The sequence below is a fragment of the Phodopus roborovskii genome, unplaced genomic scaffold (genome assembly GCF_943737965.1).
Source record: "Phodopus roborovskii unplaced genomic scaffold, PHOROB, whole genome shotgun sequence".
NCBI classification, from domain to species: Eukaryota; Metazoa; Chordata; class Mammalia; order Rodentia; family Cricetidae; genus Phodopus; species Phodopus roborovskii.
In genome coordinates this window covers 9362230-9375261 of record NW_026126558.1, presented here as the reverse complement: position 1 = coordinate 9375261, position 13032 = coordinate 9362230, and the positions used below count along the sequence as shown (strand labels likewise).

The following is a 13032-nucleotide window of genomic DNA, read 5'->3' as shown; positions in this document are numbered from 1 at the left end:
TTGAGGTCTAGAGAGATGGAGACGTGTGTGCATCTGTTGGGGGAGTCAGAGGATGTGAGAGTCCTCACAGGGGCAAGATGCACTTCAGGTTAGATGTTGGGACTTCTCTGGGAAATCACTGGCTATGTGCTTTAGTCAGGGGAAGTGTGAGCCTGGCACAAAGCAGGGCTTGGCTCAGTCCTGGCAGAAGAACACAGCCAAGCACATGTTAGCAAGGTTGCAGTATTGCCTGTACCCACCCGAACCATGCCAGACTCACAAGATCCATCCTTCTTACTGTCACTTATTTGTGTTCCTTGTACTTTCTCCAGTGGCTTTACAGCCAATACTGAATGACAGTGAAGCTGTGTCACTCCTGAGAAGTGTCACAGAGATGTCTCCCAGATGTACTGTGCCAGATTGGTAGTGACGTCATTCCTGGATGGATGTCACTCCCACTTCAGTTTGGGCTGTCATCCTCATCCTCACCCCAGTACAGCCACAGGCTGTCTTCTGTAAGGCTCTGAGGTCCATCACCTCCTTACAGCTCTGGTCCCACAAGTGCCCCTCAACACTAGACCCCATACCTTGGGAAGCTTTGGGGCACTGGCTGCTCAGAAGTCTCTGTTTCTTTCTTGTTGGTCTCTGGATGTCTTGTTCACAGCTTGCTGCCTCCTCTGTGGATCCAAGAGCTGAGTCTGCTGATAGATGAGCATGTGGATACATGGACACACAGACACCAGGAATTCTCAGCCTCCATCAGTGGGGGTCAGATGTGGGGAGCTAGAACCAGGCAGGCCTAAGACTGCCCTGCTGAGTTATGTCAGTAATGTTTAGTTGAGCACAGAAAGCTGTGGTTTCTCCTGGTACTATTGTTCTCTGAAAGGATGTTGTACAGTTCTCAGAGTCTCCCTGTTAAGGCTAAGAGCTGCATAACTAAAGAGTCCACCAAGAGTCCAGCTGGCCAACTGGGCACTTGCAGGTGGCTCCACAGCCCAAGTCTCCAGGTGTATCATAGGCGACAGCAGGCTTGCTGCCATGAGACTCTGACAGGATTTGCTATAGTGGCCAGCTCAGAGCTGCTAGAGCAGTGGGTGCTTCTGCTGCATCTGGAAGTTCAGTTGGCAGCAGCAGAAACTAAGACAGCACACAATCCTCCTGGAAGCCTTGCAGGATGCATGGAGCTTTGAGCAGGTCTCAGTGCTAGAGCTCTCTGATTCCCAGGGGTGGCATGGACCAGGACAAGGAGTCTGGGGGGAGAAGATGGAAATCTGCAGACTCTGTATTTGGCTATTAGTGGTGGTCAGTTCAAAGAGCATCCAGAAACCAGGGTGGAATAACACAGTCTGCAAGAAAGGGAAAAGAATACAGGGACACTGACCCAGCCTGCCAAGATGGGCTGTGCCCAGTATCTGGCAAGGAGCCAGGGAAAGGACAAGGGATGTGCCCAGGATCACACCCATGGCCGTATGGCCTGGCACCTTTCCTGCTTTGGAAGTCAGTCAGTATTCTGGGGACACTCTCACAGATGGTCCACCAGAGAGGAGAGGTTCAGGAGCTTGTCTCAGTCATGGGATGGGTTGAACTTATTGCGCATTCCTAAGGTTGTAGGAGTTACACATAGCGGATGGGGGAGGCGCCCTCAGGGACCAGATCATCCACATCGCTCAGGAGCTCCCTTTCGCTGGCTGAGTTTGTGTTCTGAAGACGCCGGAGTCGGGCCTGGATCTGCTCCTGCTCTCGCTTCAGCTCCAGGTAGGAGTGGGAGAAGGTGTGAAAGATGGATGTAGCTGGGAAGGCCATAATGAGGATACCACTAAGAATGCTGCTCAGGGCCACCATCTGGCCCGGAACACTGCGAGGGACCATGTCCCCATAGCCCACTGTGGTCATGGAGATGATGGCCCACCAGTAGGACGCAGGGATGCTGGTAAACTCTAGGACCCTTCCGGACTCATTCTCAGCCACGTAGACTAAAGGGGAAAAGAGGGTGACCGCCACACCCAGGAAGAGCAGCAGAAGGCCAAACTCCCTGGCACAGCGGCGCACGGTGAGGCCCAGTGTCTGCAGCCCCAGAGAGTGGCGGGCAAGGCGCATCACATAAAGAATACGTAGTGCCCGCAAAACACGCAGCACCAACCCCACTTTCTCCAGGTAAGAGCTGCCACTCAGCCTCTCTCCTGCCTCCGGAGATTCCTCAGACACCACGAGCGACACATAGTATGGAGAGATGGCTAGAATGTCAATGACGTTCAGGGGCCCACGGAAGAACTGACATTTGTTCCGGGCTTGGGCAAAACGCAGACAGAACTCCAGTGAGAACCAGGCCACACATATGGTCTCCACCACGAAGATGTAGTAGCACTTTCTCGTGCATTCTCCCTGGGGTGAGAGAGCCATAGAAGCAACAGGTTAGTCAGCTTTCCTCAAACCCTGGCACAACAGCCCAATGGCTCAAAGGAGGAAGAATTTATCTGGGCTCATGGTTTCAGAGGGATAGCCAGCCATGGTGGAGTAGACATGGAGAAGTAGTTCCATGGTGGCTCTCTGGGATGTGAAGAAATGGCTTCCCTCTGAACAGTCTTCCTAGGTGTACTCTCTCTCTCTCTCTCTCTCTCTCTCTCTCTCTCTCTCTGTGTGTGTGTGTGTGTGTGTGTGTGTGTGTGTTGGTCAGAAAACAAGTGGGGCTATTATTCTTCAGATTCTGTCCACCTTGTTTTATGGGATTTTTGTTTTTTCTTTTGAGACAAGGTCTCTTACTGGCCTGGGCCTTGCCAAGTGTGCTAGGCTGGCTGGCCAGCGAGCCCCAGAGATCTGCCTCTGTCTACTTCCCCAGTGCTGGGATTACAGGTGCATGCCATGACACCCAGCTTTTTAATGTGATTCCAATACTTTGACTCAGGTCCTTGTGCTTGCAAATCAAATATTAACCAACAAAGCCATCTTCCCAGGTCCTAGAGCAGTGGTTCTGAACCTTCCTAAAGCTGTTCCCTTTAATACACTTCCTCATGTTGTGCTGACCCCCAAATAAAGTTATTTTTGTTGGTGCTTCACAACTATAATTTTGCTACTGCCCATTTGGCTGCTATCTGATGTGCAGGATATCTCATATGCGACCCCCCAAAGGGGTTGTGACCCACAGATTGAGAACCACTGCCATGGAAGCACAGTTTGATTTTTCTGTGCCCTGTGGGCTGAGCTGTCCACTGTGTGGTTGTTAGGTTTTAGCTTCACACATGGCAGATCAACCTGGTGGAAACCAGGATTTCCTGCTTCCATTACAGCTAGATATGGCCAAATGCTTGCCACTTATGGAAGGTGCTTTGCTGGGACAAGGGCATCAGACAGAGCTGCAAGCTCCTTACACTGACTCCTTTCCTGGTACCAGAACATTAAAGGGGCCTGCAACAGAGAACCAAAGAATGAAATGGTAAGTAGACTAGAAGCTGCCAGCTCATTTAACTCCCTCACTGATACAGAAGAGAAAAAGCAGCTTCCATTTTGTTTAAAGGTAGCACATGCCTTTAATTCTAGCACTCAGGAGGCAGAGGCAGGTGGATCTCTGTCAGTTGGAGACCAGCCTGGTCTACAAGAGCTAGTTCCAGGATAGGCCCCAAAGCTACACAGAGAAACCCTGTCTTATAAATAAAGCTACCTGTCCTGGGCCTCCTGATTATAGCAGTCAACCTTCACTTTCACTGACATAAGCTTTGCTTAGGGATGCATGCAGCTCTGGTGCTGTCCTGTAAGCCACACAGACATGTTGTGCACAGAGGGTGTGGCCACATCTTACACTCCAGGAACTGGGTCACAGTCGTGTGTTCACTACCTATAGATGGTCCTGTCCTATCCCACTCTAGGTCTCTTAGTCACTATTGATTGCCTTGTCACGTCTTTATCCACAACTGCAATTCCTTCATTCTACAAAATGGACTAAGGCCCACTTGAGGTAGGCTCTGGACTGGACAAGCAGACATGGTTCTGGAGGCAGAAAGTCGCTAGACAGAGGGTCCTGAGGCTGCAGTCTAGCCTTTAAAAGTGGTGATCACAACCCTTTGTCCAGCTGCTCTCTCCTGGCCACAAGGATCAACAATGTGTTCCCCACTTCTGACTCCTGGCTCCTGATATATCTCAGTATCCCCTTGCTCCTTGGCATGGTCCTTAACCAAAACCCCACCCAACCTCCACCACTACCAGATGCATAATCTGCATTTAAGCAAGATTCTACTGGATATATATATCCCTCAGCCTTGACTGAATGTCAGACCACCTGGGTAGCTACAAAAGACCTCACCCTCAAGACTGCCCCTAGAGACTCTAATTTAGTTGACATAGGTTTTTAGCTTGAGTAGTAGAATTTATCAGAAGCACATGGATGAGCCTAATGTTGGGAACTTGGTTCAAATATTTTACATATATGTGTGTGCACGTGCACACATACACACACTCATAGATGCACAAACATGAATTCACACATGCACACACACACACACACACACACACACGCTCTCAAGCACACACATGCATGTAAACAGCCTGGAAAACAAGCAAATATATGACAGAGCCATGTGTCCATGGACAAAGCAAAATGTTGCCAACTGTGAGGTTTTAGATTTAAATGCTCTGAAGTGGAAAAAGAAATTGCTTCCAGTGTCCAAGCCCAGTGGATTCCTGAATTGAAATGTTTTTGTCTGTCCATCAGAAAAAAAGAAAATTAACAGACCACCCCAAGCTTTGTTGGCCTGCCCAGGACTAGGAAGATTTCTCCATGACTTCTGTCTGGTCCCTTTCAGGGCCAGAGCAAAAAGATGTCATTGAGATGAAGCCCTGAGTGTGCATGGCCCAATCAACACTCACTCACTCAGGAAGTTATTGGTCCTCCCTGGACGTACAGGGGTCATTGCCCTAAAGGACAGCTGTAAAGGATGGAATCATGTCTATCAGTAATGAGGATGCTGAACCCAGTAGATACACAAATGACACACTGTCACAGATACTACCCTACTTGGTTAGCAGGAAGCTAGCATTCTATAGGAAGTAGAAAAACATTTTCCAACTCACTAAGAGGGCTTCCTGAGATAAACATATGACACACTGTCACAGATGCTGCCCTACTTGGTTAGCAGAAAACTAACATTCTATAGGAAGTAGAAAAACATTTTCCAACTCACTAAGAGAGCTTCCTGAGAGGTTTGCATCAGCATCCTGGTCTGGATACTCCAGGTATTCTGCAAACCTGCTGTGCAGTCTGGAAGTGGTCCCTACCTGTCCCTGGCTTCCAGTTTTTGATGAAGAGGGTGAAACACAACCAGAATCCCCCAGAGTGCCAGCTACAAATAGATTCTTGGGTCTATCACAAACCCAAAGTCTTGAACCCAAGCTCAGGCATGGGATCTTGGGGGAAATCTCCCCTTTGCTTTGGAGCCCCCAGAGGACCTAGACTCTGAGTTGCCTTTCCTACAAAGTATGTTTCTTGCTGCTGTCTGGGAATTTTCCTTGGCTCTAAAGAGTCTTGAGCCCAGAGAACACCATCTCCAGATCAGTGACCAGCAACTGGGGAGGGTGACTCCGGAGGGCCCAGCAGGCCCCAGCAGGCTGAGCTTCTGCCTCTGGTGCTGGTGTTTGCCTATTCAAGCCATGTACACCCTGTCCTCCCTCCCTGGGTCTGGGCTGCCGGCCTCCCTGCACTGCAGCAGACTGGCTCTGCCTAGTCACTCCACCTGCATCCTGCTCTGCCCTGAATCCTAACCAGCCTGGAGCTGGCATCTCTGCAGCCATGCTGGGACACAGAGACAGATGTATGGGCTCCAGCTAAGGATGTGATTTACAATCCAGCCCTGCCAAAATTTGGAGGAAGGGGAGAAGAAGGAAAACACAAAACACTTTTCTCTCTCTGAGGAAGATTCTGGCTGATGGGGTACTTTGGTCCATATTGTTCTCATCTTTCTGGATTTGGGCACAGAAAAATCTGGTTTGGGGATGCCCCCTAATTCCAGGCAAAGAGGAGGAATTAGCCTCTGTGCCGTGTACCTTGTCCCTGGTGGTCGTGAGGGAAGCACTGCACATGACTGAAGTCAAGGGGAGCCAGGCTGAGGAGGAATGGAAGCACCACACAGGCATGTAGGGCCCAGCAAGCCAGAGGCAACATTGGGGACGAGGTGAGGCTCTCCTCCAGGCCTCCAACCACCAAATCAGCTGCTCAGGGGACCCTGGGTTGACTGGGAAGGGCCCAAGGGAACTTCTAGATTGACAAGGGTTGGGTTGTAGGGGTGGTTTTTTTTTTTTTTTTTTTTTTTTTTTTTTTTAGAAGTTTCAATGTGTGTAGCTGCAAACTGTGATTAAAAGAAAAAGGAGGGCTGGCAAAATGGCTTGACAACCTGCCTGGACCCACATGGTGGAAGGGGAAGAATTGCTCCAGAAAGTTGTCCTCTTTCTCTGTCTCTGTCTGTCTGTCTGTTTGTCTGTCTGTCTGTCTGTCTGTCTCTCTCTCTCTCACACACACACACACACACACAGAGACCTACCTGCTGGACTGGGTTGCAAAGAACCACCTGGCAGCTCCTCTAAGGGGCTAAACTCAATCTTAAGACTCAGCAAGTTCACACCTATGTTATTTACACACCCAAACGGAATGAAAATACACATACAGAAATGAACACACAATTCCACATTCTCTCTGTAGCCAAAGACCACCTTGAACTTCTGATCCTCCTGCCTCCACCTTCCTGGGGCTGGGATTAGAGGAGTGTGCTACCACACCATGTTTATGCACTTCTAAGATCAAAGCTTTGTGCAGGCTGGGCAAGCACTCTACCAACTGAGCTTCAGCCCCTGGCTGGAAAGTGGAAACACCACAAAGGTCATCAACCAATCTACCAATGAGCCAGCAAGCACAGCACAGCCAAATGGCAACTGTGATAAGGCAAAGGAATCTGGGTTTCCATAGGTCACATCTCCAGGGTCTGAGGTCCTCAAAGTGTCATTAATTCACCATGCCCTATGCCTCTCCTCAGAATAAGCTGGCCAGCCTTAACAGCTCGCTGGCTAAATAGAGCCGCTCTCTGCCTGCCTGCTGTTCCCTAAGGACAAATAAGAAATACAAAGCATGTACTAGAGAGAACACTGCTTTTTATGTAAATGTTGGAGACACTGTCTTGAAAGAACAAAGATCCTAAGATTGTCTGGCCTCAGCCTCCCTGGCTCTCTGAATTATAATCCCCAATATGAGCATAGACCCTCCAGAAGCCGTGCTCCTCGGGATGTGTTAGGGAAACCTGTACAAAGTGGCTCCACCAGAGTAAGTACTAGGACATTGTGGCTTCCCCTGGGCAAGAATCCCTCTTGTCCCATGGGTCACAGCTGCCAGTTTCTCAGGGACAGCTCTGGGATGCCCAGGACTTCAAACTGGTGACCTGCACCTAATTTGATTTCCACAGTGGCCCTGTTTGGGTCTGTACTCTGTAATTTTCAAAGCATTAGGCCCTGCAATGCCCCCACCCCTCTGCCCAGGGAAGCTCCTGGCTCCTCACACTGTCTTCTCACCAGAAGTGGGAGGACACATGTGTGAAGACCAAGTGTGATTCTTCAGCAGCTGCAACCTGGTGTCCTTGACCTGGGTAAGGACACTGTTTACTCTGCCCTAATCTTCAGGGGCAAAATCCACATTGTAGATATTCCCACAGGCAAGCAGGTGTTTCCACTTCTTGTTCTGTGCTAAAGACTGGTGGGGTCAGAGGGAGCTCCTGATTGCAACTGCAGGCAGGGGCCAGCTGTTCAAAAGAAGACTTGAGTGCTATATATCTTATTCTTTTGGAAAAAAACATTGGTCAGTCAGATGAAACACATATTTGGATTTGTGGAGAACTTATTATGTGTAAGGCATATGCTGGTTCTCTAACTGGAATGGTCCTACTGTATTGTGTGTGTGGGGGCAAATCTGTAAGGAAGCAACATGTTTGTGTGTGTGTGTGTGTGTGTGTGTGTGTGTGTATACATGTGTGTGCATGTGATGTGAGTGCAGAAGTGTGTGTGTTTTAAATCTGCCTCCTTTGTCTATTATAATCTTATATAGATGGAGAGTCAAATGATAACAGAGTTGTACTGTAAAATTGGAGAGAAGCAATGTTCTTCCTTAGGAAACTGTCTAGTTCTAGTTTCAAGCTCTTCAGCCACCTTCCTAACAAGTGCAGGCTCCTATTTCATTTTTGAGACTCTTCAACTGTCAACTTTACAAAGCCAAGAAACTCTAAGATTAAAGTCTCAATTGAGGAATTGCCTTGATCAGATTGGCCTCTTGGCAAGCTAATCTATGTAGGAGGGCCCAGTCTACTGTGAGTGGCACCATCTGTAGACAGGGTCCTGGACTGTGTAAGAAAGCTCATTGAGCAGTAGCTCTCCTCTGTGGTTTCTACTTCAGGTTCTTGCTCAGGTTTCTGCTCTGACTTCCCTTACTGATGACCTGAGATCTGGAAGGGGGCGCCAAACAAACCCTTTCCTCTCCAACTTGTGTTTGATCAGGATGTTTATCCCAGCAACAGAAAGCAAACTAGCACACAGACCATCTGGTTCCTGGGGTACTTGATGCTTCACAGCTCTATGCAAAGAGAAGGTAGGAGTGCACAGGGTTGTGAATATTAGTTTAAGATGTGTTACAATTTGTTCATGCTGTGGAACATTTGTTTAATGATGCAAATATGTGTTGCATTCTTTTATGTTGTATTTGTTTGACCCTGTAAAGCTGTGTTACTTTGCCTATCTAAAATACCTGATTGGTCTAGCAAAGAGCTGAATGGCCAATAGGTAGGTAGGAGAGGGATATGTGGGGCTGCGAGGCAGATGGAATAAATAGGAGAAAGAGAGGAAAGGGAGGAGAAAGAAAAGGAGGGGAGGAGGATGCTAGGAGCCTGCCGCCCAGCCACACTACCAACCATACTACCAGTCACAAAAGGAGAAAATAAAGGAATATAGAATAGAAAAAGGTAAAAACCCAGAGGCAAAAGATAGACAGGGTAATTTAAGAAAAGCTGACTAGCAATAAGCTAAGCTAAGTCCAGGCATTCATAGCAAGAATAAGTCCCCGAGTATTTATTTGGGAGCTGGGTGGTAGGCCCCACAAAGAGCAAAGAGTAAGAAACTACTCACAGGTAGAATGTTTCCTCTAGGACAAGGTCACTTTAGAGCTACCAGGGCCCAGGCTCTAACCCCCAACAAGCCCAGTAATACTAGGGGAAAAGGCTTAAGCCTGGTGTCAGCCCTAGGAGGAGCCTGTCTCCTGGGGAGAAATTCACATGCAGATCCCTCCAGCCTTCCACTTAACTCTCAGACCAGTGAGATGGCTCCTTGGGTAAAACCCATGGGTAAAAGTACTTGCTGCCAAGCCTGACAAGCTGACCCAGGCTTGATGACCCAGGACCCACAGGGTGGAAGGAGGGAACAGACTCTTGCAAGTTTTCCTCTGACCTCCACATGCATATCCTCTAGGCCACACGTATGCTGAGGCATGTGTGCCTGAACACACACACTTTAATATGACAGTAACAATGTAATTTAAATGCAAACATCAGAACCCGAAGATGGACTGGGGGACCACTGACCCCTCTATTTCTCTTCCCACAACGTGGCCACATTGATTACTCACCTCTCTGTTTTCACTCTAGTTTAATTAGTCTGTTGAACACAGGTGGCCACACCTAGCTTGTTGGAGCTACAGAACCCCGTCTTTGAGTTCTCTTCTGGTGGCACTAAGACTTTGGGGGAGGAGGCAACCAGAAAAAGAAGGACCAAGTGTTTCTGCTATAATCCATTCCTCAGTTTAGAGTCAGAGGAAATACATGTTGCACTGTTGAGTCTCCATCTGGAGCAGGGTTGGCTCATGTGCAGGGATGTGGATTCTGGGCCAATAATTAGCATGAAGTAGTTGCTCGATAAACATTAATTCAATAAACAGGTACGCTTTCAGAGAAATGTCTCCCATTTTACTGAGGAGGTAACTGAGAAGCAGTGGGGACCAGTACTCCACCCCACCACCGGAAATGGAAAGTGGATGATGGGTCATCCCACCATCCCAAATCAGACATGACTTTGTCAATATCCAGGGTTTCCTACCGGAGTCAGGAACACGTAATGATTTTAAGGGCTCCCATCCCTGCAATAAAGATGAAACTGTTATAGTCCAGGGTGAGGTGTCTAAAAATGAATATAGTCCATACAGGATAGTATTCATATTCCCCTACTTATTTAAATGAGGGTCTGTAACTGGGTGTGGGGACACATGTTTGTCACCCCAGCCATCAGGAGATGGCTACAGGAGGATCAGGAATTTGAGGCTAGCCTTGTCCTGATACAGAGCTCTAGGCCAACCTGGGCTGCATGAGGCCCAATCTTAAAACAACAACAACAAAAAAAAAGGGCTGCTGCTATAGCTCAGTGTTTAGAAAACATGCCTAGCAATCAGGAAGCCCCGGGGTTCAATTCCCAGGACTACATAAAACAGGGTTTGGTGGTACACACCTGTAATCCCAGCATTCATACAGTGGAGGCTGGAAGACGAGAGGGTTAAGGCCTCCTTGAGCAAGTTGAAGTCAGCCTGGGCTACATGAGACCCTGTCTCAGGAAGAAAAAAGAAAGAGAGAGAGAGAGAGAGAGAGAGAGAGAGAGAGAGAGAGAGAGAAGAAAGAAGGGAGGGAGAGAAAGAGGGAAGGAGAAAGAAGGACAGAAGGAAGGAAGGAAGATAGAAAGGTAGAAAGAAAACTATTTTCATGGTGTCCTAAGTGTCCCTTGGCTGCCCCATGGTCCCTGATGGGCAACCACTCACCTTGTCTTCCTCAGCCCTGAAGTCGGGCATGGTGCTCACACACAGACTGACAGCTGTGGTGGCCACGAAGAGAATGGAGAGGCAGGCAAAGACTTTCCCGGGCAGCCCTGACTGTGGGTCCTCCACCATCTCACGCAGCTGGTTCATGCTGCGGGCCCATCGCGAAGTGTGCACTTCGGAGTGGCAGGCCTGGCGCTGCTGCTGGCGCTGCACAGCCTCCTCCCGGCGCAGCTCAGCCACCTCCTCCAGCTTCTTCATGAGCTTGCGCAGGCAGCAGCGTTCCAGGTTGGCTTCCTCGATGCCCCAGTAGCTCAGCTCCTCACGGAAGGACAGTGCGCACATCTCCCGCAGAAGCACCAGCTTTCCCGCAGCCAGGAAGCTCACAATCACCCCGAAGGCGCTGGGGCTTCTGTCAAAGAAGAACTCCTGGCTGTTCTCATCATAGTCATCACAGAGTTGTATGATCTCCTCATAGCTGCGACACAGCCGAAGCCTGCTCAGGCGGCTCAGCGGGAAAGCATCCAGGGTGCTCCAGGGCAGTAGGTATCGCCGGCCACCCACATTCACCAGGATCTCCTTCTTCAGGTCGGCCTCTGGAGAGGCATCCAGGGTGCCCACCTTCCGGGCCCTGCTGTAGTAAAGGCCCTTGACTGATGGAGGCTCTGGACCAGGCCAGAGCTGGCTCAAGGGGCTGAAGGAGCCAAAGTGATGGTGTCCAGGACGCAGGTCTCTGGAAGACATGGGCATTTCCACAGACTGTGGGGCCTGGAGCAATGGGCTCACCTGTCTGCCTTCAGGGGAAGAACAAGAGAAGGAAGGGAAGATGAGCTTAGCAGTACAAACATTGTTACATTTGTGTACTGCAGCTGCAGCTGCTTCAGCCATCTCCAAATCTTCTATTTACTTCTTGTTTATCCAGCAGCTTGGACTATGCCATTCATTGGATACATCCCTACTCCTGTCAGGGAGATTCAGCCACCAAATGCTGGGGACCACAACAGCTTTGCAACTGACTCTCAGGAACTCCCCACGAAAGTTTCACTCCTTGGTTTTCTCTCATTCAGAGGACCCTGCTGGGAGGATGGAAGACACCTCCCACTTTGGACAACTCTTTCTTACTCAGTCAACCTTGCTGTGTGACCTTGAAGTGGTTACTCCCCTCACTGGGCTATAGTTTTTTTGTTTTTGTTTTTGTTTTTGTTTTTTGTTTTTTTTTTATCTGCAGAGCAAAGAGCCTTCTAATGCTCTCTACATGGCAGACCTATTTAGGGGCTTCACTTAAGACAAGCATTTTGATTTTAGCTCGCTCACGTATTTTTTTAAAATTCTGTAATATGTCTCACCCTCCCTATTATGTGATCATTTCTTTTGCTATTCATTCCAGCCAGAGCTGTCTCCAGGCACCTATAACCTTACATTGAGAGAGGCACTCCAATCAGGAGCTAGTGGAAATAAAAGTGTCTTTCGATTCCAGAGCTTGCTGGATGCTGGCGGACAGTGAGGAGCAGTTGGGCCTGTGTTTCACACTTGCACCGCAGTGCACTCTTATTTTGCATGCATTACTTGGTTCATAGCACACAGCCAGTGGGAGGGGTGCACAGCCTGCAAAACAGAGGAGTGTGTTGAGATCCAGGGAGTTCTTTCCAAGCTTTCTCAATTTCCAGAGCAAAAGCTAAGACCTAGAGTGCTGAAGGGACTCATCCAAGGTCACACAGCAAATCTGAATCCAACCCAAGACTCAGCTTCCCAGCCTGGGGTTCTGCCCAGACCCGGGATCTTGCCCCATCTCCTTCCACTGAGCAGATCTGATTTTGCAGTCTTTGCTCTCCCTAACAATTGGCCAGCAAAACTCCTCCAGAACCTGGGGAAAATAATTCACTCCAAACATCCCTTCTGCCAAATGGTTTAGCCCAGTCACTGCTCTAGAACATCCCACCCCAGAACAAGCAAGTTCCTCCAAAGTTCAACTCACCGCTTGTTTTAAGAAGTATGTTCCCAGCCAGTTCTCTGCCGGGCATGGGGAGCCCATGTCTCAGTGTCCAGGAAAGAGACAGTTTGTGTCAGATAGTTGGGAGGTAAAAAAAACCCACAAACCAAAACCAACTCCCAACATAGCATCCCTGGCAGTCAGTGTCCAGTCCTTCTCTGGCCTCCTCTAAAGAGCAGAAGTTTATTCATTCTGGATCTGTAGAAGAGCAGGGATGCAAAGTGCCTTTCTAGAAGGACCCTGAAGTCCTTCC

At 49.0% G+C, this 13032-nt stretch overlaps 1 protein-coding gene across 1 annotated transcript; it reads right to left on the bottom strand.

The window, feature by feature from the left end:
* Positions 1-1054: 1054 nt before the first annotated feature.
* On the bottom strand, positions 1055-11539 carry Kcng4 (potassium voltage-gated channel modifier subfamily G member 4). Its single transcript, XM_051201605.1, has 2 exons — positions 10793-11539; positions 1055-2361 (listed from the first exon to the last, which is right to left on the bottom strand). Exons 1-2 carry the CDS (start codon positions 11537-11539, stop codon positions 1594-1596), a joined length of 1515 nt encoding a protein of 504 aa, XP_051057562.1. The 3' UTR covers positions 1055-1593.
* Between the last annotated feature and the right edge of the window lie 1493 nt (positions 11540-13032).